The sequence below is a fragment of the Aulonocara stuartgranti genome (genome assembly GCF_965226115.1).
Source record: "Aulonocara stuartgranti genome assembly, chromosome: 14".
Taxonomy (NCBI): domain Eukaryota; kingdom Metazoa; phylum Chordata; class Actinopteri; order Cichliformes; family Cichlidae; genus Aulonocara; species Aulonocara stuartgranti.
Window position 1 is genome coordinate 9,303,918 of NC_138950.1, and position 23,883 is coordinate 9,327,800.

The window sequence follows — 23,883 nt, forward strand, 5'->3', positions numbered from 1 at the left end:
AGAGTGCAGCACAAGCCGAGCTCCCTTAATTTCTCCCTGGAATAGCTCATGCCCGACCTCCGTGCCACATCCAAAATCTCTTGAGCTCAATTAAAATTGGATTAGGTGGAGATGCTGGATGTGCAGCCCAGCATCTCTGGTGTTCTCCTACCAGTAATGCCCCTGCTTGACACCTCTGCAACCCCCAACTCAAACAGTTGTCATAGAGACAGCACGGCCCTGAGGAGGCAGCGTGCTGACTGGAGGGGGATAGAAAAGAAGGGAGGTGCGATGGAAGGACTACTAGGAGCTGGAGGACAGCAGCAGTTCACTGGGAAGCAGGTTATCTTTTATGCCCCCTCCCACTCTGTAGCCAGATGTTGTGGAAGCAGTCTTCTGAGTGCAATGCTGAAAGGCAAGTGATACAGATAAGCATCATGGGGAGACTACAACAGCTTACTCCATCAAAAGACTAGTGAGGTGTTATGTGAATACAAATTAAGTTATTCATATGTCTAGAGCCTCTGAATGGTTTGTCAGTTTTAGTACAGTCTTTATTCGTGAAACTAATTTCTTGTTTTAATTTACCAGTAGCTTGTGAATTCTCCATCTTTATATCATGCATTATAAAATAATACTGTAACTATAACAGCCATGGAAGCAATAAAACATAATGCAGGTTCGTAAGTATTGAAACATAAACAGCTGTAATATTCGGTCTCAAAATTGGTTTTCAATGAAATATTTTAGCGCGGGCTGTTTTTGGTTAACTAGCTAACGCAAACATTTTGCTGCCATGACAAAATACAGGGCAAAGGGCCAGCTGTCAACAAAAGAGAGGCTAAAGAGGAGAAAAAAAGAGCCGATTTCAAACGGCCCAGATCAAAAAATTTGTCATAACAACAAAGCTTTGGTCTAAACCAACACGCAGGGGCCCCTGTAGACTTGGGGATTTGACAAAGCCCAGCCCTCATTTTTGGAGGCCCAGCTGTAAAAAATGCCATTTAATGAACCTGTCTGCTGAAGCTGTCCCCTGCCTGTCAGAGGTGTCAGCCAGTGACAAGCGCTGGGGACGGCCGCCTCCAGTCACAGACAGGCCTGCCAGCTGGAGACTTCGGCCCCAATCTAATCACGCCACCAGGAAGGGACCGGCGCTCTGCTCTTGGTCTGTCACGCTCAGGGCTGGGGGAGCGGTGAGAGGGTGGGTGAAGGGGTCTGGTGTGGCCGACAAGCACAGCCTTTTGTTTCCACACAGGTCCCTCCATGCAGGCTCATTAGGAGGCACAGGCGCATGCGCTACTTTACCAGCTGCAGCATATATCCCTATCCTGTATAATAGCCATAATGCAATTTAACAACTCTCTGCTTGTTTTACGTTATTCCTTCTCTCTGGTTTCCCTGATGTGACAGAGGGCAGGCCGCGTTCTGCACGCAGAACATCATAGGAGAAAAAAAGAAAATATTTTGACAGATGAGATGAGGAGAGGCACAGGTGACACCAGTGTTTAGGCTGAAACTCATATATAATAATGTGCAGATGCTCACACGGAGCACATCATGTTTATAAGCGACAAGAAGCCACTCCATGTATGGAAATAGATTCTAATCATATTTGACTTCCGAATAGCTTTACCCCCACATTGACTGAGACACAATGACAGATGTTATTAATAAATCTAACGAAGCATTTTCTTTAAAACCTGATGCAATTTTCTCCCATACGGAACAATCTACACCCCCCTCCACTCCATTTACACCAAAATAGGAAAATATTATAATTCAGTGAGACCTCCAAGCCAGCATGACTGATATATTTATATGAGACTGTGGAGCATACTGACAACCTGGTATCACAGCACCTCTGCTGCATTCTTCTCAGATTTGTCTAATAGGCTTCCACTATAAAGCCTCACAACTGCATGGTCCCAGGCGGCCATAGAGAACAGTGAAGTGGAAGAATAAGGGGAGGATACGAGAGGCAGTTTCATTTTGAGTGATATGACTACTCCCCGAGGAGCAAGTGGGATGGATTTCACACATGGCAATTTGGAGGATCAGCACACACTGCATATACTGTATTCAATGGCTGACCCCAGGCAATATGGGCCAAATCTGTGAAGAGGTTGAGGAGCCAGAGAAGGCACAGAGAAAGCATGAAGCCTAGTAACAGGGAGAGCAGAGAACAACTCTGAGTTAAGTGGGAGATCATTGCCAGCCTAAGACAACATGGAAGACTGGGCAAAAAAAGAAATAAATCAATAAAAATGAAATAATGTTTATAAAAAATTACCCAACTCGTCCACTAATCTATATCTAAATTAAAAAGGAAAAAGAAAAGTGAAAAAGAAAAGCAAGCCTTGCATAGACTGTGTTATAGCTAGCATGTACATATGTTTCCCATACTTGCTTAGATGGCAAAATATCACCCCCTGAGATTTCCCTCCAACCCAAAACAACAAAAATGACTCGAAAAATGCAAAAGCCACAAAACACATTATCACAGACAGTTGCTTTGTGATCAGCAGAAAGTAGTTTCTATGAATACACAAAATAGTTTGAAATGTAAAATATTTCCTGAATAAAACCATATGCACAAAAAATAGCCCCAACTTTGACAGTTTTTTTTAAGTTTGCAAAGCCAAAGCCAAACTCCACGTTTTTATTTTAACTTTAATCCCTTTTACATCCTGCAAAGATTCATAATATATGCCTGAGCATCAAAGCATGTTTTTATCTGATCTGTCCTTAATGTGACAACTGTTATGAAGTGTAGAAATACAAAAAATGTAAAAGATTCCCCCAGATTATTAAAAAAGAAAAAGAGCGAAAGAGAGAAAAAAAATCCACGTATTGCCTCTCCGAGAGACCCGTATCTCAACTTCAATAAAGTAGCAGGCTTCTAATGCAGGTATTGGGAGAAAACAAGATACAGATTTGCATAATCAGTGTCACTATACATTTGGGTGGTAGCTGGAGTGTGGCAAGATGACACAGCTCTGGTGCTCTGGCAAGACCAGTGGGATAAAGGAGATGAATATGCATTAAATATGCTGGCAGTTCACTGCCCAAAATGTCCAGCCAAGTTTGTCAATAACATTCATGTCAGAGATAGTATTTCACGCAGATTAGCAGACCCTGCAGTGCTGTCTTCAACGCTGCCATGGTAGGACAGGTGGGAGGAGCCCCTGGTGCAATATGCAATCGTGTCTTAAAGAGTAAAAGCTCAGCCTATGTGGAAACATGAAGCCCCAAGAAATCCAATGGGTAAAGAAAAAAAAAGAGTAACTTAGGCTTGTGGTTCTCTGCAGCAGTGATAGAAAGTCTGGCATCAAGCCACCAGAAGGTTTGGCGGTTATAAGAAACAAATCATTCTAAAGTGTATGAGCCCTCTTTAAATTACATATACGTTTAAATATAGTGTTGTTTCTTTTTAGATTTTAGATCTAGTTGGATGCCTTGTGATTGAAGCCTGATGGTGACGCCATGTTTACACTTTTGCTACTTTTATTCAAGACTACAAAGTGGGAATACAATATTTAAAAAATAAATAAATAAAATGAATGCAATAAAAATCAAAATCACAGTTTTGTGGATCATATTCTTATTGTCCAATTTCATTTTATATCAGGGTTCAGTTTGTTAGGAGACTATCAAAAGTTTGGAACATGTGTAGGAGGGAGCAAGTTTGAAAACAAAATGCTTGCACTCTTTGGAAATCAAAGGACAGACCTCGCATTTCTTTCAAAAAGCAGATCAGGCTGTAATTTAGCATTCAAGCTAACATGAGTTATCTTTGTACAAGTGTTACTATAATGAAAAAAATGTGCTTAAGAATTTTCTATGAAATATGTTTACTGCCTACATGATTGTAATTTATGAGCAAAACATTTAATTTCCTGGGTTTGTTTGTGAGCAAGCAAACGATAGAATACAACATTTAAAGCTTCGTATGGAAAATGATCACGGTCAAATGGTGAGCCACCCATAGCCACATCCACAAACATACTTAGTCAGCACATCATCCAGATAAAAAGCTTTGGGGATGGTTTCACTAAGGAGCTTGAGAGAAGGGATGCAGTCATTTGGTGTTGGGTCTTTTCAGCAAGCTTTTCCTAATGGGACGTTTTCAGGGACTTGTCAGCCTTAAGATGACTGAAATCTTCCTGGCCTGGGTACCAGCTTCATCTGGCTGCCACTGAGACTGCCAAGCTGATCGCTTTAAATTCTACTTTTCTTTTCCTCTTATTTTCCTTTCTTTCTTTCTTTTTTTTTTGGTTATGTGTGGGAGGAATAGAGGCTCAGAGCAAGACAGAGAAAAAGAAAAGAATAAGATGAGGATGGAGAGGCAGAGACAGAGGAGAAGAGGGACAGAAAGAGCAAGTGGTTAGACGAGAGGGCCTGATGAGCAATGAGCGCCTCACTCGTCCTCAATTAATCTTGTCTTTCTACCTTTGCTTTGGCGCTTCCCTTGGCACCAAGGTAATAATGACACCCTCATCCATTATCCTTTTATCCCCCTTATTCACAGGGAATTGCTTAATAATATGTTACAGATTCGTCCTCCTTCATATAATTCTTTCTGTCATTCGCAGTATATCATCTGGAAAACACACAGCCCCCTTTCTGCTGGACGCTGTTTGAGGATTATCGCGGGTGACACCTTCGGGATGCAGCCAGAATCTGGAGCATCATTTTTTCAGCCATAAAGTGGAATTACCCTGACTTATCTGTCATTGCCAAAAGCACAACAAGCCATTCAGGGCCAAAGCAAAGGTGGTACAGGTTCTTATCGGCTTCTCTGAACGAGAGGGCTTGTAAATTTATGCTAATGAGGGCCTTTGTCATCCAGGCTCACCCCTTGGGGCTGAACGGGACTTGCAAGGGATGATAATCTGGCTGTTGAGTGCACTAGATAATTTGTACTTTATCCTCATGTAATTATATAGTTTAAATCTTTTTACCAATGCTAATCCTTCAACACGAGGAAGTGTCTTAGCCGTGTCCATGGTTCTTAGCAGCACTAGTTAGCGTGCATCTGACTCCCTCATAAAATCACGTAGGAGGAGTGCAGCGCTGATATAATTACTCTGACTTTCTGTAGCCTGTGCTGTGAATCCTCCTATCATTTTGATCCACCTTAGCAGCCAGGCAGTAAGCCAAGCTAGCAGCCTGGGGGTGTGGGAGACAACACAGGGAAAGGTGAAAACATTGTAGCCTGACTGAAGAGCTCTTTCCATTTTTTGTCAAGAGTAGAAAAAAATGACAGGGTGAAGAGGAAAATGAGGTAAAATTAGTAAAAGTAAGTGCAGTAGGGCAGCTTCGCAGAGCTTTTGAGGTCCCTCTGCTGTCCAGTGGGACTCCACGCCATCTCTCGTGCCTGCCAAAGCCGACAGCCCCTGACAAGCTGCTTGGCGTGCTGTAATTTGACTAATTACACTGGATTAGACCATATTAATGCAAGCTGTTTTCTCCAGGGTCATTGACCCACCCAGTGTGTCCCTTGCTGGCTTTCCTCAATTCTGCGTAAACAAAAGAATCTCAAGAAAATAAAGCAGATTTTTTAAATAAGCTTTGAACATGTATCAATTTAACTGATGTTATTTTTATAATGGGAGAGACTGCTACAAAGCATCCACAGCATAGAAACTGTGAAATGCAGACTGCACTTTCCTGGGGCACATCATCACAAGGTTCTTTGATAACAAACCAAATCTTTCTCCTCCTGCTTTGACTCTTTGCATGGAAAAAAAAGAATCTCAGAGAGGTACCATAGTTCATGAGATTTTTACAGAAACAGAAGGGGTTGGGAGTTACTAAGAATGGCATCAAAAAGCAGACAACAAGGAAAATGTAACTTTGAATTTTGTGATTTTGACTTTTAATTTTTGAAAAATATCAGGACGAAATGTGAGTAATGAAGCACTGTGAGGTTTAGCTATGTGTTCAAATGTTTTCCTAGGGAAATTGCATTTTGAAATCTAAAAGGAAATAAAAGACACATTATTTCATCTGGAAATAATACTCAGAGAACCAAAAAGCATACTTAATTGTACAAAGACTGATGGGAAACCAACTCATTTGCATTTGTAAAAATCCACAAAGAAAGAGGGGAAATGAGCCATACGATATGTGTGTTTTAATACAAATGCTCTCCCAATTGTACCAAATCAATTTGAATTCCACACAATAGAGAGGCAGCTTCACTGTTTGTATGTGTTCCTCTGCCTTGAACACGGTGTAATAATAGTCTTAAACCATGTGTTATAAAGACAGAATACCAAAGAGGCTTACAGCCTTAGTTTCATGAAACATTTAGGTAAAAGTTCCAAAGGCTGAGGATGATGAAAGAAGGTAAGCTTGAAAATGGGCTTCTGGGATCCACAGCCCTTATTGTACAGAAGTCACATCAAATTAATGCTGAGGGCCATTTGCAGCCTTTCTTCTGCTGAGCTTTTCAGAACGGATTAAGCTATGAAAACTCAGAAATTACTAAAGCACCTATTAGGCATTAAGCTTACCCTTTCTTCTCTTTCCCTTTGAAAGTCATTGAATGTGCTTCACTTCACTTGTAACACAATTCACAAGTTGTTTGCATACTTGAAAGAATGGCAGTTTGATGAAATTTGTCCTCTGAAATGTATATTTTAGACTTGCTTCTTACTATTTCTTAGCAGGAGAAAATGTTTACTTCTATACACATTTTACACCATTTACCCTTGTTTTACCCAGTTATTTGTTACTTTACAAAACTGCATATTATACAAATTCATCCTGCAGTTTCACATAGCGGTGTAAGCATTTTGCTGATAGTTTCAGTGTTTTCGCACTGGAGAAGAGCTGCTACTGCTGGCTTTCTCTCAGGCTTTCTGCACCCTGCTTTGCTCTCTGAATGCTTCTTCAAAGAAGCGCGGGGAGTGCATGAATTGTAATTATGGCTCCTAAAAGGATTCAAGAGCAACCGAACGATGGCACTTGAGAAACAGGTCGTGTGGAGTTAAACGGCTGTCAGACACTCAAAGCACAGCAGCATGTGAACAAACCCACAAAGGCTGGACAAGTCCACTTTTAGGGCCCTCCTGCCCACTTTTTCTCTTGGGAGGGAGGGGGGGGGGATTAAAGATCAACTAAGTCCCAACTAAAGATCCATATAGCTTTTCCTCATCTTCACTCAAATTCAAGTTTTCAAGAAGGTTCCCGTTTTCCAAGTATGAAACTCAACCTGAAAACAGTAACAACTAGTTCAAGAGCTGTTTAGATTTGACTCAAAGATTTTTAATCAGGGAAAATATTAACTTATAAACAGGCTATTATACAGAAAAAATAAATCTTCTTACATTTCAAGGTAAATGAAACAGCAGGAGTGCAGCATATGAGAAGGAGAAGCAGACGTGTGAGAGATCAGGTAATTGGTACCACCTGAGAAACCACTGTAACCACAGTGTCAGATTATCCGACAATCTAGGCTTCACAATTATGGAAAGTATCATCTGCGCTCCCCAAACAGCTTCAATGACTCACCAGGGCACAGGACCCCTCGCTTCACATTAAAGAGACCAGCCTTCAGTCAGGACCTTCAGGAACTTCAGCCCCAGCCTACTCCCTGAAAGCACCCTTAAAGAAACCAACCTGCAGCGTGAAGTCCCTATGCATGACCCTTATTAAACTCCTAATTGGATTGAGAGCCACTAAGAAAAAAAAATTCAACATTGTTCATTCAGCTGAGATTTTCTTTAACATTCCTTCCAGTAGTTTGCTCCTTCAACAATAACATTCAAACTCGTGTCACTGAAAACCTTTTTTTTCCTTTTCAAAACACAAGCAGATTTTTTTTAAATAGGAGTATAGGCAAAACCTTATTCACCTTTTTTTTCACGATGTTCAGAGCACTATTTGATTTTCACAGGGTGCAAGTGACAGGCTGAAACAAAGCTCAGGGATGCCCATTGTAAAGCCTTTCATTGTTGTAATGGTTTTAAAATGGCTACAAGCAGGGCCCTATTCACTAGTGACCAGGCTACTTCACTCTCATGTTTATATCCAGGACAAACTGTGGACTAAGTGGGAACTCTGGAGTCCAGCTGACAAGTTTACTCATACCTGGAGTGCTGGACTATCAGTGCCTACAGAGGTTCCCTCCACATTTACACTAATTATAGAGAATAAATAGTTCCATAACAACAACATCAATCAAGTTCATTATGAAAAACAGCATAATGACAATAATTACAATAATATCTCATTAAGAAAAAGAATAAGAGACAGGGGAGAATTAATAGCAGACAGGTGTACAACACACTGCAATTATGGAACCTGAAATTAGTTCATTGCCTCGAGGCAAACACAAGAGAAAGGGAAGGTTGTGTGCGCGTGTGTGTTGGTTGGTGGGGGGCTGGTTTTAGGGCTGGGAGTAGGACTGATAGAGGGAGGCTCACTGACAAAAAAAGGAATTGCAAATAAGCAAACAAAAATGTCTTAAATGTGTAAATTAGAGAGAAAAATAAGAGGGAAAAGCAGCTTTTCCCTGCAGACTGGTTCCTTAGATGAGAAAGGAGCAGCGAAACGTGATCAAGGGGAGCCGTGGAGCGGTGCGGCAGGCGTCAAGATGAGCACTCAGCCAGCGAGTGGCAGCTTCTCCTTTTCCAGTCAATCATTCATTACAGAGCCAAGTGCTGTGGAGGAGTGCCTCCTCTTTTTGACCTATCATATTACTGCCTCTGTAAACTCCTAATCCCCCCCTTCGTTAGATGGTGTCAACAGCCGACATGCTCACTCCCTGCCACTGCACTCCCTGCTCAGACACCTCCCAAGCCCTGCCAAGACCACAGAATTGACACTCTAATAAAATCGTTTGAAATTTAACGAGGTAGAACAGCATAACTTTATCCGTCTTTCTGGTACTCTTACCCACCTTTTCGACTCGTTTTTTTTTTGTAAATCGTTTGAAAGACGCACAGAAAAACCATTGACTAATTAGTTAACTTTGACATTTTGTTTCACTATAAATTTTAGATACATTTAACTGTAAACAACCTCAAAAAAGTCCTGACTTTAGGTCTTCAATCTTTTATTGGCTGGACTGAGAGGCCAGTCATTTTTTTTCTTTTTTGCCTTGAGGCTGTTTCTAAGCAGGTGAAAGCCTGAAGGCAGGAACCTGCACATCAGCACTTCTTCGTCCATCATGACTCTTTCATGGCGACCCCATCTCCCGAGCTTCTCTAATAGAGCCCAGTGAGATGACTACAATAATGAGTCCAACAGATAAAAGCCCAGCAGGACAAAGCAACATTCAGATACATCTTCACATACACACCGGCACAAATCTGGGAGTATCTCTGCAAATTTTGTTATAAAAGTAAACAAAAGAATCAGGCACATGGTGCAAAGCAGGAAACCAGATGAAATATCTGTGTTTTGGCTGAACTCCAAAACTAATTTTTCTAGCAATTAATAAAGCCATGCAGATCACAAACAACAGAAAACAATCAAGTTCATTACAGGAGCGTCCAAACATATCGCAGCTGTCCTTCACACACTGATCCTTTTAAAGAAAAATATTAAAAACATACACACAGTCCAACAGATCCAAGTGCATATGGGTTTAGGTAGGGTCCCAATTTAAGCTGACAGATACCAGATAGCAGATACTCAAGGAAATGACAGCACAGATTTAGGATGGTTCTGAGTTTAGCTGAATGTGACAGTGCCGCAACAAAACTATTAAACATGAGTGAAGGCGAGTAATGCTAATATTCTTTATTTCTTAATAACATGTAGCACATAAGCCTTTGTAGTCAGTCAGGATCTTAAAATATTGCACCTTATTGGGGGTATATATGCAAATTGGTGAGATAAACTTTGTCACACCTACCACGTAACATGGTTTAAGGGATGTTAATTACCGTATAAAATAAGCAATTGGCATCCGGCCCCATATGTCCCACTTTTTGGGTGAGGAAGATGGAAATGAGGTGGGGTAGATTCGATTGTGACATACTCGCCGTCTGTGCTCCACAATGTGTGCCTTTGCCAGTAACAGGCTAATATTCAGCAGAGCTCACCACCACCAGAACTAATGAAAGTAGACAAAATGTCTCTGCTGCCATCTTTGTCTAGCATCCGCTCAGGGTGAGCCTCCCTCTTTCCCTCCTCTCCTTTTCACCTCCCCTCTTTCCCCTTGCTCTTGAAGGGAGGGTGACAGCAGCATAAAATGGTGGCGAGCAAATGTGCCTTCCATGTGGCAGCAGCGGTGGGGGTGACAGGCCAGGCTGAGGCCAGTGCTATCAGCAGTGCATGGCTGTTGCTTTGAACAAGCTGGATGGTCGCCATGGAGGATCAGGGTAGAGCTCATGAAACGCCAGCAGTTGCAAACAAAAGCATCTCAATATCAAATCAAGAAAAAGACCAGCCACCCTTGAGAGAAAACTGCTAGGTCTTTGATGAATGGAAACTTTGCTGTTTACTGACACTTGTTAATAAGTGACCGCACATCACACCATTATTCTGGTTTGTTTTACGGCCTTTAAACAAAACTGATTCAAAAAACTGCATTTACTGACATTGTATTTATTATTCAGATTTTTTCACTGTGTTGTAATTTTAATTTAATATATAAAATATTTATATATGACTTACAGAACATCTAGGCATACTTAAAACTACTGAACAAAGCAAACTCACTTCATCCAGCAATTAGTGCTTGAGTCTTTCAGGGGGTTGTTATTTAACCCAGAGCTCTGAGGATGATGAAGCAAGGGCATAAATCACAGAGTGAAACAAGGCAGACTCCTCGATTCATTAATGGAAATGATCTGTCAATATGCTGGAGTCAATTCACACGTGTCAGCTGGGCTCAGCACACAATGGCCCAGCCAACTTATGAACTCCCTGCACCACTCCAACGAGTCCATAAAACAACTGGCAACGCCGCTGGGGAGCACCCCGAGACACCACCCTCTTGCACAGACCACCAGATGACACAGATGGGGCGAAACCAAACAAAGACGAGAGTCCCTTTGTACAAAGACGGACCCCTTTCAAAAGCCATTCATGCAACAAATTGGGGAAATCTGGCCATGCAGCACTTTGGGCTTGCTCTTTTATTAGCATGAGCCTTACGTCACAGTAAGTGAAATCAGATTTATGGCTCTCTGCTACAAAAAGTGGTTAAAATTAAGCGCAATTTTAAGAAAGAAAGAAATAAAGCTAAGTTAACAACAGTTTGTTATCCAGGAACAGCTTGTTCTGCTCTAACTGAACCACGGTGTAACGAGCCAAGTCACTTTTTAAAAAATTACATTTTGCTGCATTGCACAACAACAACCAAAGCATCAGCTAAAGAACCGCTAATGAGGAAAGCTACACAAAGGCAATGCTGAGCCTTGCTTTCATGTCTTCTCCTCTGGCGCTGATGGATTATTTGGCTAAATATAGAGCTAAAACATGACATAATTTTTATTGTCAAATCATCTTGACAAGCTTGTAAGCAAATGTAACTTCAGACTTCGCGTTCACTGCATCAGATAGAGGTGCAGATATCACTGATTCTTCGCACTCACGGGGAATAATGCCTATTAATAACAGCCATGCACAAGGTACTGTAGGGGTAACTTTAAACAGCTTCAAGCTTTAGCACTTTCAAAGAAGGCCCATCAGTTATGCAGGTTTATTTCCATGTAGGTCATTAAGTATGAGCACACAAGCTTTCTCTTGTTAGTCCCTCTGCATTTTTCTTTTCTTGTTCTTTCTCAGCTGCACACTGGTGCTTCTGCAGCAATCTGCATAGAAAGACATTTGTCATCATTAGCCCTGCTCTGACAGTTGGCACCCGGTACCTCAGATCTCTAAGACTGGCAATTATGAACCCTTCATCCCTTATTTAGGCAACATCACCTAATTTCATCACAGGCCTCACCAACAGCATTTGATTACCAACACCCCCAAACCTGCAATATGCCCTCGATTCTTGCATTTCCTTTGTTTTGTGCTTTGGTGTACTCCTACTCCCAGATCACATGACACGTGGGAGAGAGTCGAGTTCATTCAATCTGAGATTTGAAATTACTTATCATACACAAGGGCCGTACAGAGGCCCGCATATGAGCATCATGGGGTCAGTGGGCAGATGATTACAGCACCCACTTTTAGACGGTAGACATCTTGCAGACATTAAGATTAATCACAGCGTTGTTGCTGAATGGCTGCCTTTAAGCACAAACAAGGTGGAAATCAACAATAAAGCAAAAACAAAGCAGCTAAACAGAAATGAAAATAAGTGCATGCTAACATACAAACTGTTCAAGTCTTTATGACCTAAACAAATCCAGTTTCTAGAAATCAACAATAGGAACTCATGTAGAATAAAGTAATAAAAACCAGGTGCCCTAGTTTCCAACACACGAAATGTTTAACAACAAAATACCAACTGCAAACTGCATGCTGATAAAGTGCAGCAGCACTGTCACTGCATCTGGCCAAATGCATAAAATGTGTATGAAAAGGTGTGCCGAGCATTACGTAAGATTGTATGTTCGTTTTAGTAACACAAACCAGGCATTTCTCTGGATTGTTACTTTGGCAAACAAACTTGAATTGTATATATATATGCAAAATTCATGCAAATACATGCATGTAATTTATCAGCGAGTCTGACAAGCGTACCATATTGCAGAGGGGAGGGGTGAAGGGCCAACTGAAGCTGAGACAATCAATTAAGTTTTATAATTTACACTTTTATTCGTCTCTCTTTTCTCAGAATGCTCCATCAAACCAATACATTTGGTTATTTCTGTGTGCTGAAGCTTACTGCGAACAATGCCTGTTGAGGTTACCGCTAGAGGGTCTCTGGGTGCCCTCTGGCTATGTGCTCCAGCTTCCTGACTTATCCAAATGAGGCTGCTAATACACAGCGGAGAATAAAACAAATGAATGGACACAATCCAAAGGGGGTCCACAGTGAGGCTCCAGGCCCCAAAATTAACTGGCCTCCTACAGAGACACCATATTGCGTGGAATAATAATGCTCCATTATTAAAAATCCCAATGACAATTTCATTTTGTGACAAACAAAATTACAGAAAAATGTGTCAAAGTGAGTGACCATCCCATGAGTATATTATTTCTCACAGTTTGAGATCCAGCTATGTCACATATCCGAAGTGTCACTGCTTTTAATCTGATCTGTACAAACAGATGCCACCCTCTTAAGTCCACTTTGGCTAATCCGTACATTAAATCGGGAGCTAGCTGGTTGAATTCCCTTTGTGTGGGAATACTGCTTGAGAGAGTCGTTTTTCAGACTAAAAAAAACCCCAGAAACCTAATGAAATTACATGTGTCAGACTTTAGTTGTGTAACTAGATTTTTAATAAAACATCATTCACAATTACAACGTCAGTAAGAGGATTGCTCACCACAGAAATCTTGATCCAGTTTGTGGCTCGTATTATTAGGTAATGCAAAAAATTGAGCTGAAACACACACGTGTGATTCTTTAAAACTCTGTGAACAGAGCATTGATTGCTATTTTCCCAATTTAAACTAATTTTCAAAATAATTTTTAATGCATGATGCTGCATAGTGTTTTATGCATGTGTGGTAAATAATACATATCTACACAGCAGCGTAAAGCACGCAAATGACTCTGGCGTCACTTGGTACAACATGACTTCCAGTCACTCAAAGCGGCATTCATCTGATCAAAGGCCAATTATGCCATCAGACGAGTACCACTGAACTTATGCCAATTTATGTTAATATGATGATTGGTCTTTCTAGAAGAAAGGAGAGAAAAAAAGGAGAAAAAATGCATGAGTGTAGAGGCATGCTCTTTGAAAACAAAGAGGCCTTCAAAACAGGGTCACATGCTTGTGCAAAATTAGGGGAAGGAGAAGTCATTGTATTGATTTACACAATCATGCATGTATTTTGCTCGGTCAGAAATAGGCCTGTGCTGGAATCACAGCCCCATATATCACATTGGAGGGCCTTCAATAGCCTAGCGGCATGGTGAATGAAGCAACAAAGATTGCAATGTAGTAATGGTAAAGATATGGGTAAGGAGACTGAATTGTCTTAGGCTAGACCTGACAACTGCTGGGACTGTCATGGGACTGCAGAGCAGGTTGAGTTACTGTGAGATCTGTGCAACCACATGCTTTAGATTAAGAGGTGATAATCTCAATGGAAATCCTTGCTTCTATCACGCATAGGGACGAAAACTGGAGTACAAACTCAAGAGGTGCAACTGGATTCTGAGGTATCTCACTTGGAGAAAGATAGCCTGGAAAGTGAGCCTAGTCTGGTTTCAATAAAGAACAAGTACCTGCTGAGCTGCAGACAGTGGGAGAGAGTGAGAGAAAAGACTATCAAAGCCAGAGAGGGGAAGACTTTTAGCTACCTCTCACCACATGAAAACGTTCAATAACGTCCTCTACAGTCACCAGAAATATGTCAATAAGAATAAAACCTTTAAGTTGTAAAATGTAGTTAAAGTTACCACAGTTAAATGTGGTGAAAACTAGAATAAAATAATATTGTTATTATTTAGTGTTAGCTAGTCTCAAACGACTGTATTTAAAGAAAGTAAAAAATAAAAAGAAATCTACCCAAATCTGTAATTTCTGCCTAGTAACAGTGTGAAATTATCACAGAGGTTTACCAAGCAGCTACTGGCAGTGTGTTCATGACAGGCTGTGCTGATAATGGGAGTCACCTATCTATCAAGGTCCTTCGTGCACACACGCCACCTCCCGCTCAGCTGCATCCATGTAGTTAGAGCTGGAACTGACGAGCAGCGGTTTGCCCTCATAATGTCTGGTTGTGTGCAGTTCAGGCTAGAGCAGAGATGAGTGTAAATGACTTTTTGTTGCTTATCTGATCCACGCAGAATCATCTTTTTGAAGTCGTCTTCAAAGCGTGCACTGTATTGTGAGATGGAGTGCCAGTGCAATGATGAGAGCCAGAAGAGGGTTTAGTGCAGATGTAAGCTCACTTTATTGAGGGTCATGGCACTGTGTATAAAATGCACATACACATGATAATTATTTTGTTTATATTTACTTTTTTATTTTTCATTTTCAAAATATTGCAACTGTTTATTTTTTTCCTGGATTTTTTTTTTTTTTTTGGGGGGGGGGGGGGGGGGAGGGGGGGGTGGTATTACTATCTTGTTGAAAAAAGTACCTCTATTTAAGAATGCAGTATTCAATGTAAAATATTTTATTTATTTAAATAATTATTGACATTACATACAACACACAATAATAACTCTGACAATCTTTAATATTAAAATTACTTTCAGAGAAAATTAATAACCCAAAGACCAAAATAAATATTTAATTATTGCACATTCTCATTCACTGACTGAAATTAATTTTTTGGTTAAAATGATAAAACTCTTTTTTTTTTAAATGTAGAAAACTGTAAGAACCATATAGTTGTTAAGATTACAGCTGTTTTGGTTTTCTTAGAAAATACATTAATTTAAATGCTAAAATAAAATTACACTGTTGCTGACCCCCCCCCCCCCCCAAAAAAAATACAAATACATACATAATGTATATAAAAAATACTTACAAAAAAAAAATTCTCGTTATCATACAAGCTGAATTTTTAAAGCTGACATAAGTTACTCAAACTCATAACTACTAAATTAAATAATAAGTCAAAAATGATAAATAGCTTCAAAATATTTTATTCTTGCAAAATAAAGGCGGTAGTTCAACGCTGTTTATTCACCTAACGTAACATTTAAAGATCCAATTAAAAAAAGCAAAGCTTGATTGTTTTCATTAATATATGTCTTAAAATGTACAAAAGTATTTTAATCCATACATATTAATATATTGCTGTGTGCATTTCTCCGTTCAAATTGTGATTTATCTGCTTTAACCTACATGAAAAAAAAATCGATCTCGTGCGATGCAGAAAGAGGACAATTTAAATGAAACTGAAAACTGAGCCGTTTATTAGACGAATACATGAATACCAAACAATTCTAAACCCACCTACTGTTTCAAATATGATTCTACAAAGTGCACTAAAAAAAATAGAAGATAGCGTCCAACGGAAAATAAGACACGTTGAGCTGTGGAAATTCTGCTTTCTTCTTCTCTCCAAATGCGTAGGTGTACTTCCGCTCCTCGATATACTACTAGTACCTGTACTTTTTACTTGTATATAACACCCGGGGATGAATTTGTTTTCGATAAACTGCGGTGACGCATCGGACAGCGATTGGACATCTTGGTTTCAACTCCTCCCTTATAATAAAGTGTGTGTGTGTGTGTGTGTGTGTTCCCGTTGTAAAACACAGCAATACCGGGCGTCTGCGTCAAGAGGACACACTCCACTCTGCGCAATTACGCGGACTCTTAACTGGCACAGTGATCAGACAAAAACGAAAAAGGCATTTCTACTGAACAAGACTGAAATGGACTTTTAATCACAACACCCTTCTAATTTCGAGGACTTGCTTTGAACACTTCAATGCAGTTTACGGCACACCAGCTGTGAATGTTGTGATATGATTTTTACGCGTGTGCTCTGAGCACAGCTTGTTTGTTTTATAAATATACTTTTTTCTTTTTAGATAGCTTTCTTTCTTCTCTAAAATTGGCTCCCGTACAAACAGCCGCGTTGGATCCCTCGGCTTACTGCGAGACTCCGGTGTATAACCCGGATCTCTGCCCTAATATGATAGCCGCCCAGGCAAAGTTGGTGTATCACCTCAACAAATACTACAACGAGAAATGTCAGTCTCGGAAAGCAGCCATCGCCAAAACCATCCGAGAGGTGTGCAAGGTGGTTTCGGATGTCCTGAAGGAGGTGGAGGTGCAGGAGCCCCGCTTCATCAGCTCTCTCAGCGAGATGGATAATCGTTTCGAGGGACTGGAGGTCATTTCGCCCACTGAATTCGAGGTTGTGCTCTATCTGAATCAGATGGGAGTATTCAACTTTGTGGACGACGGGTCCATTCCCGGCTGCGCCGTCCTCAAACTCAGCGATGGCCGCAAGAGAAGCATGTCTCTGTGGGTCGAATTCATCACAGCCTCCGGTTACCTCTCTGCGCGCAAGATCCGGTCGAGATTTCAGACACTGGTGGCGCAGGCAGTAGACAAATGCAGCTACAGAGATGTTGTCAAAATGGTCGCTGACACAAGTGAAGTGAAGCTGCGCATTAGAGACAGATATGTGGTACAAATCACGCCAGCTTTCAAGTGCACTGGCATCTGGCCACGGAGCGCTGCGCACTGGCCCCTGCCTCACATTCCCTGGCCGGGACCTAACAGGGTGGCAGAAGTCAAAGCGGAAGGTTTCAATCTTTTATCCAAAGAGTGCTACTCCCTGAACGGCAAGCAGAGCTCAGCAGAGAGCGACGCCTGGGTCCTGCAGTTCGCCGAGGCCGAGAACAGACTCCTTCTGGGTGGATGCAGGAAGAAGTGCTTGTCTGTCCTCAAAGCGTTGCGAGACCGTCACCTCGAACTGCCCGGGCAACCTCTGAACAACTACCACATGAAAACCTTGGTTTCCTACGAGTGTGAGAAGCATCCCAGGGAGTCGGACTGGGATGAGAACTGCCTCGGCGATCGCCTGAACGGGATACTATTGCAACTTATTTCGTGTTTGCAGTGCAGAAGGTGCCCTCATTATTTCCTGCCCAATTTAGACCTGTTTCAAGGAAAACCTCACTCTGCTCTAGAGAATGCAGCCAAACAGACTTGGCGACTGGCGAGAGAAATACTGACCAACCCCAAAAGCTTGGAGAAACTCTGAGGTAAAAATAAAATATATTAGTTCACCTCGTCTTAAAAATGTTTTGAAGAGGCCTAATGAGCTCCTAAACGGACACAAAATATTGCCAACCGATTTGCAAGTCTTGTGAAATGTGACTGTCCTCTGTTGTTATGTTTTGGCCTAGCCTGTTTCAAGATGATTTTCTTTTTTAAATAACAGCCTAGCTTGTCACTCTCCCCGTGCACCTTTTGGAGGTGTCAATACTTAAATTTAAATTATTGGCTAATCCAGGAGGCCACCTCAGAAGTGGTTTCTTCCCTCTCCGTGTCACACGGCTGCCTAAATCCTGCATTTCCTTAAACGCTTTAGAATAAAGCCCGAGACAACCTTTGGAAAAACAAAAAAACACATCTGTACATTTTATACTGTAAATACATTCATAGATTGTGATTCGAGTGGTCTGAAATTGTGAATGTTGTTCTGTGACACGTAAATAGGATCCACCTGTTTAAATCTACTTCTGAACTTTTTTTTTCTTTATCTGGTAGAAACGTTTTTAATTTATACTTGCATCAGTGGTAGTCTGATTCACCTGTTTCAATGGACTTTTTCTAATTTTTAAAAGTTTACATTTTGATGGTAGGCGTACGGCATTTTGTTACATTGAAAACATTCCATCGATTTACTTGAATTATTATTTAAAGTACAAACATTTGAATTGTTTTTCTCTACCGTGCTTAGGCCTACATGATTTAAAAAAAAAAGAAAGAAAAGAAAATGATAACATATATATATAGTATAAATATATATTACAGTTTAATTGGAAAAAAATGCACTTGAAATACACTGGATTATAACATCTGTGATCTGTTTTTTTTATTTCTGTCTTTGATCTAATTTAAAGAGCTAATAAAACGAGCTGTTTTATATTTGTGTCCCATTATGGTTTTATTAAATGTGTATTTGAAATAGTGAAGTAGGCCTAATGCGAAGAAATAATTATTTATTGGAACTTTTCATGTTGGGGGTCTCATGCTCTCGTTAGCATTCTACATTTCAAACTTTCCAAAAGAAAAGAAGGGAGGAAGAAAGAAAAAAAGTAATTTTCTTATTTAACGTTTTCTTATTCAATATTTTAAAGCAATCTAGCAGATTGAAAAAAGAAAAGAAAGAAAAAATGTATTAAGTACACAGCACTGGGGTCCAAAAATATGACCTAATAACAAAAATCTGAGCAATAAACTTATTCAAAAAAAAAAAAAAAATACAGAGCATATGCGGAAGAGCGGAGGACTTTATTTTTCAAGAAAACATGAAATCTCGCGTTTTGATTTTATATATAAATAAGACGTAAATGCTTAACACCTGTAAGACGGAAGGGCAAAAAACACCGAGAAGCACGTCTGAAACCAACTGGCCGCTTTAAACTTGAGCTGTACACTTGCTTGCAGGTTACTTACCTTTGAGTCGACCCTTTTGAAGGCAGGGTCATCCTCGTCCACCTCAAAGTAGATTTCAGTGGTGGTGATGGACAGAGTCCCCCGAGCCACCAGGACAGGGGCAACAAGCTGGGCCGGGCTGCTCAGGACCACTGGGCCTGTAGAGTGCAGAGGGGATGGCCACATGCTCAATAAGTAACGCGCAAAAAATAAAAGAGATTATTACTCTTTTTTTAAAAAAACAATTATTATATTAAGTAAAGCGAGATAAGTGTAATTCCGCTAAACTGCCCAATGCGATTACAGTGGGTGCCATCATCTCGCGGCCGATTATCCACAAATCCCAGATGTACAACTACAATCTGTAGTTATAATTATGAATGTATTTGAATCTTTTTTCAAGTATTGCGTTTTTTTTATTGAAACCTTTAATTCATCAATATAACGTGTACATTGCGGCAATTGTAGGGTTTTTAAAGGCCTGTTTCTGATAGTGTGCATCCGTACATGCGAAAATACAGCGTATTCAGTGGAGTTATAGGGATGTAATTAAAAATTATTACAATAAATTTCAATATTTATATACACTATTAAGGAGAACAAAAAATGCTTTTGCAGTCTGAATGGTTTCCATAAAGGCAATCCAAAAAAGAAAAGAAAAACGCTCTTATTATACATGAGATTAAAATATGATTTTACACAATTGTTATTCAAGACTGTTTTGACAGGGACAAGCCAAGCGACGAATTCGGAAAATTAAATATAAAAATGACAATAAAAAACAGAAATAAATGAAAAAAAAATACTCTAGTAAACCTCGTTTTCAATTCCAAAAAGTCGTCGAGAGTGTTAAGGTGGGCTTGTGGCCCTGGTCAGCTGATAGTGATCACATCTTTATTTCAGTCTCCTCCCTCCTTCTCCTCCATGTTCTCAGATCAGTGTCGCTGTGGAGTACCGTTACAGTGATTTGTCTGCTCTCAAACGAAACCTCTCGAAATCAGGATATTTATCGATTCCTTAAACTCCAAAGAGCCACTTTAATGTCTCATCAATCTTAATCTGCGCTCCTCGGCCAATTATGGCCGCTAGTGTTACAGGAATACAAGTGGATTTCGGTCTCAACTCCCAGAGCGCCCCTTCATCGCTCTTGCAGGCTGCACAGTTAAACCGCCCTCCCTGATTTTTTTTTTTCTTTCCTCAGCGTTGCTCGGATCCATTAACGGTGATCCTATCTGCTGATGCTATCAGCGCAGACGCTACACGTTGCTTACAAGCTTCATATAAGTAACCAGTAACCTCAAGCCTGTTTTTCTGCATGTCTGATAAGGTCTGGTGTATTTGTTTAAAAAGAGAGCGAGAGAGAGAGAGAGACAGCGAGAGAGATTAAAAAGGGAGGGGGAGTACCAATAAGAGTGAAAGTATGTGAATTTGTTCTTACATTAAAATAATATTTGAAATACAATCGATTCTTTTTGTCATAAAGCCTTGAGTGACAATAAAAGTTGACTGCCCTTTTGTTCACACCAGCCCTTAAATTATAAAGCGTTCCACCTCTTACTAAAAGTAACACCTCTAGGACTAAAGCATTGTAGATTTGCCCTGAAGGACTAGGCACAGAGAAATGCTCACAGCATCCATTGCTCATAGGCAGGAAGAGGATTAGGCAGTAATCCCCTCAGGGATCCTTCCATAATTAGGCTATATGGCATTAAAATGTTTACATGAGAATAATGAAATTAGGGGCAAGTTACACAGGACGAGTTGCACAGCATGAGTGGTCTATATAGAGTAAAGCTTAAATTACCAGGCTGATGGGCCTTTGTCTTAAATAAAATGCAAATATTTCTTAAATGACAGGCCAATTTAATGAAGTGATGAAAAGTCTCATTTCATTGTGGTGGGAGTTTGGGAGAACTGCTGAGAAGATGGGTATATTATTACCCACAATCCATCTAGTGGACTGCAGTGTTTGATTAGTGCGTTTAGATTTTATATTATGACAGAAAGAGAAAGGGACATGGGTTACAAGCATACCAGAGGAGTATCATTTACTTACACGTCCACTTATAGCGGATACATATATATTTACATACAAAGACATGAATTTTTTAAACTACGAAAGTACTTACAGATGTTTGAAATGACAAAACAAATTTGGGAACAAAAATAAACTTTTTCTCTTCCTCTCCCATCCTTTGAGATTTACGTTCATAAACATTATGTTGCTTTTTTCTTTATGAAGATGTTACATCTCAAGGGATCGACACTATGAATGGAGACCTAAAATGGATTCAGAAAGCCTAAATTAGGGAGAACAAAATGGTTGCGGTGCCTAAACCACACTTTGGGGTATATTAACATGGTTCTGGGATGCCAGCTGAGCAGTCATATTTACAGTCTCCTCTTTGATACGAGAGACAGTCTGCGAGGAGGCTCTGACTTCTCCGTTCTTTGTTCTCACACACACACACTTCTATTTTCACCGATTTTGGTAACAATATGTGCATACAAAAAGGTTCATTTAATGCCAGCCCAGGCATAGACAGCATTTCCACTGTTTGTGGGGGGAGCAAAACGAATCATAGGTTCAGTAACCACAACTGCCGGAGCCCATGAGTGCAGGCGCCGCCCCTTTGGCAGCAGTTGCAGGCACTGACCCAGTGGCTGGCAGGAGGAGCGCTGTTGTTGACAAGGATCTAGTCTCAGATCTGTCTTTAAGGCTGTTCATGCCTGAGATTAGATACAGGACAAACATAGACAGAGCATCCTGGTAAAAACATTACCCAAATGTTACAGTGCAGGGGAGCTGCCCTACTGGTAAAAAAAAAAAAAGAAAAGAAAAGAAATGCATTCAACTTCCATTTATCACAAATAGTTATATACATAGTTAAACCAGAATTTACTTATCAAAATCAGTGTCAACCTTCACATTTTGGTTCCTAATTTCAGCTCACACTTCATAAATGTATCTCAAATATTCAACCTCAGGATTTCTGTTTTGTACAGTATCATTATTAATTCTCTGAGGATAAAACACTTGGTTTGTATGCTAGCTCTCGCGTTGGAGTTTAGGCAGACCAGTGCAGGGTTCATCTGACAGACATGAGTGTTTGACTGCCTGCTGGCCCTGGGACAAAAAGGAGGGGTTAGTGTCCTCCTCTGAGATTCATCTGTGGGATCTTAGAGGGGATTTCACTGCTCAGCAGTGCCCTGGTTCAGACTGACATCCATATGCTAAGCCACAATAACTCTGTAATGCACCACTGTGAAAGAGAGATGTTTATTTAAGTGTCTGGCAATAGTTTTTAGACTATTCCCTTTCACTACATTTTTTTAAAAATGACAGTTTGTTCCTGGAATGAATAAATTCGATTCATGCATTTATATCTGTTACTGTCATGCAAGTTTGTTGCAGCTCTGGTTTTACAGGATTTGGAAATAACAGCTACTCAAGTACTAAGATTGTGCAATCATACCACTGAAACTGCAGTTAAACCAACAGAACCTGGTAACATCTTCTAATTATCCTGTTCAGTTTTGTTAGTTTTGAAGACAAGCCAACCACCATGAATGCGCTATCAGGGAAAAACAAATGACAGCACATAACATTTAAACAAAATTTACATCATGACTGAAAAGGCATGTTGGCCAAGAGCTAAAAATGTTATGTATATACAGCATTGATGCAGTGTGCGTTTATTTATATATTCTGAAATTAAAACAGCATCCCATGACAACAGCAACTGCTAACAAAGAGTGATGGGCTTTCACCACTTGTAGAAAAACTGCATCTACTTTTTTTTTTGCTGCTTTTTGTTCTTGTTCACCAGACAATAGAAACATTTTTTGTTTTTGTTTTTTCTGAATGTAGAATGACTGCTAGGGTTAAGTATTCCTTTATATTCTAATAAAATAAATAACTTTAGGCATCGCACACACACAAAAAACATCAATCACCAGTTGTTTGCATGAGGTGTTAAGTGAAGATCTGGCTTTATCGACAAGAATGCAGTCCAGCATTCTTGAGCTGCACTCAAAGCTGAAGCGAACTCTGTCTAACTTGCCTTTTAAAGCTATGCCGAGGTTCAAAGGCAGCACAATTTTCTCCAGACATGTATTACTCTGGTCAAATTACAGACGTTTTGGCCAACCACCACCTTTACATACTACAATTCAGTTAGTATGCTACACCACTAACTGAATTGTGCTAGACAAAGTATTAAAGCTGTATTAGGATACTGACTGTGAAGTCAGACAATAATCATACAGGTAACACAAATCTAAGATGTTTTAATCAGTACGATTTCTATTCTTTGGCTCTTCAGAATTAAATAATGCAGCAGAATTAAGAATAATTAAGCTTCTTTAACACCCAAATATAAAAATTTATTCTATTTTAAACGTTTTCCATTCAATAGATTGTATCTTATTATGTTATAATATACAGTAGCTGTCAAGTATGTGTGTGGTATTAGGATTATTTTTTATGGTTAATACCGTCAAATCATTGCATGAGAATAGGTGTATTATCCGACATCCGATATATCACGTTATGCTAAAAGTACCAAACAATTACTGTGCATCATGCTCTTACCAAATATTTCAAGGTTTTTACTTTCAGATATACTTTTACCACTGCAATTTCATTTTAGTGCACTTTAAATGCTATAACACATGCATCCAATGACTTCACCGATTATGCCAGCTATTAGGATGGGAACAAGTAGCAGTG

The 23,883-nt window shown here is 40.1% G+C and overlaps 2 protein-coding genes across 5 annotated transcripts in view; one reads left to right on the plus strand and one right to left on the minus strand.

Annotated features, from left to right (window-relative positions):
* nbeab (neurobeachin b) overlaps positions 1-23,883 on the minus strand; it is a 206,158-nt gene that overhangs the window by 46,430 nt on the left and 135,845 nt on the right. For all 4 annotated transcript variants that reach the window (XM_082503549.1, XM_082503548.1, XM_082503546.1 and 1 more), the window contains one exon: positions 19,173-19,309. In XM_082503549.1, coding sequence (XP_082359675.1) covers positions 19,173-19,309 — 137 coding nt within the window. The remainder of the gene's footprint in view (positions 1-19,172; positions 19,310-23,883) is intronic.
* mab21l1 (mab-21-like 1) lies at positions 15,548-18,641 on the plus strand. Its single transcript, XM_082503558.1, has one exon. The coding sequence runs from the start codon at positions 16,672-16,674 to the stop codon at positions 17,749-17,751; it is 1,080 nt and encodes a 359-aa protein (XP_082359684.1). The 5' UTR covers positions 15,548-16,671; the 3' UTR covers positions 17,752-18,641.

Excerpts from the sequence above, each read along its gene's own strand:
- mab21l1 (XM_082503558.1), top strand. The coding sequence starts at position 16,672 with ATGATAGCCGCCCAGGCAAAGTTGGTGTATCACCTCAACAAATACTAC.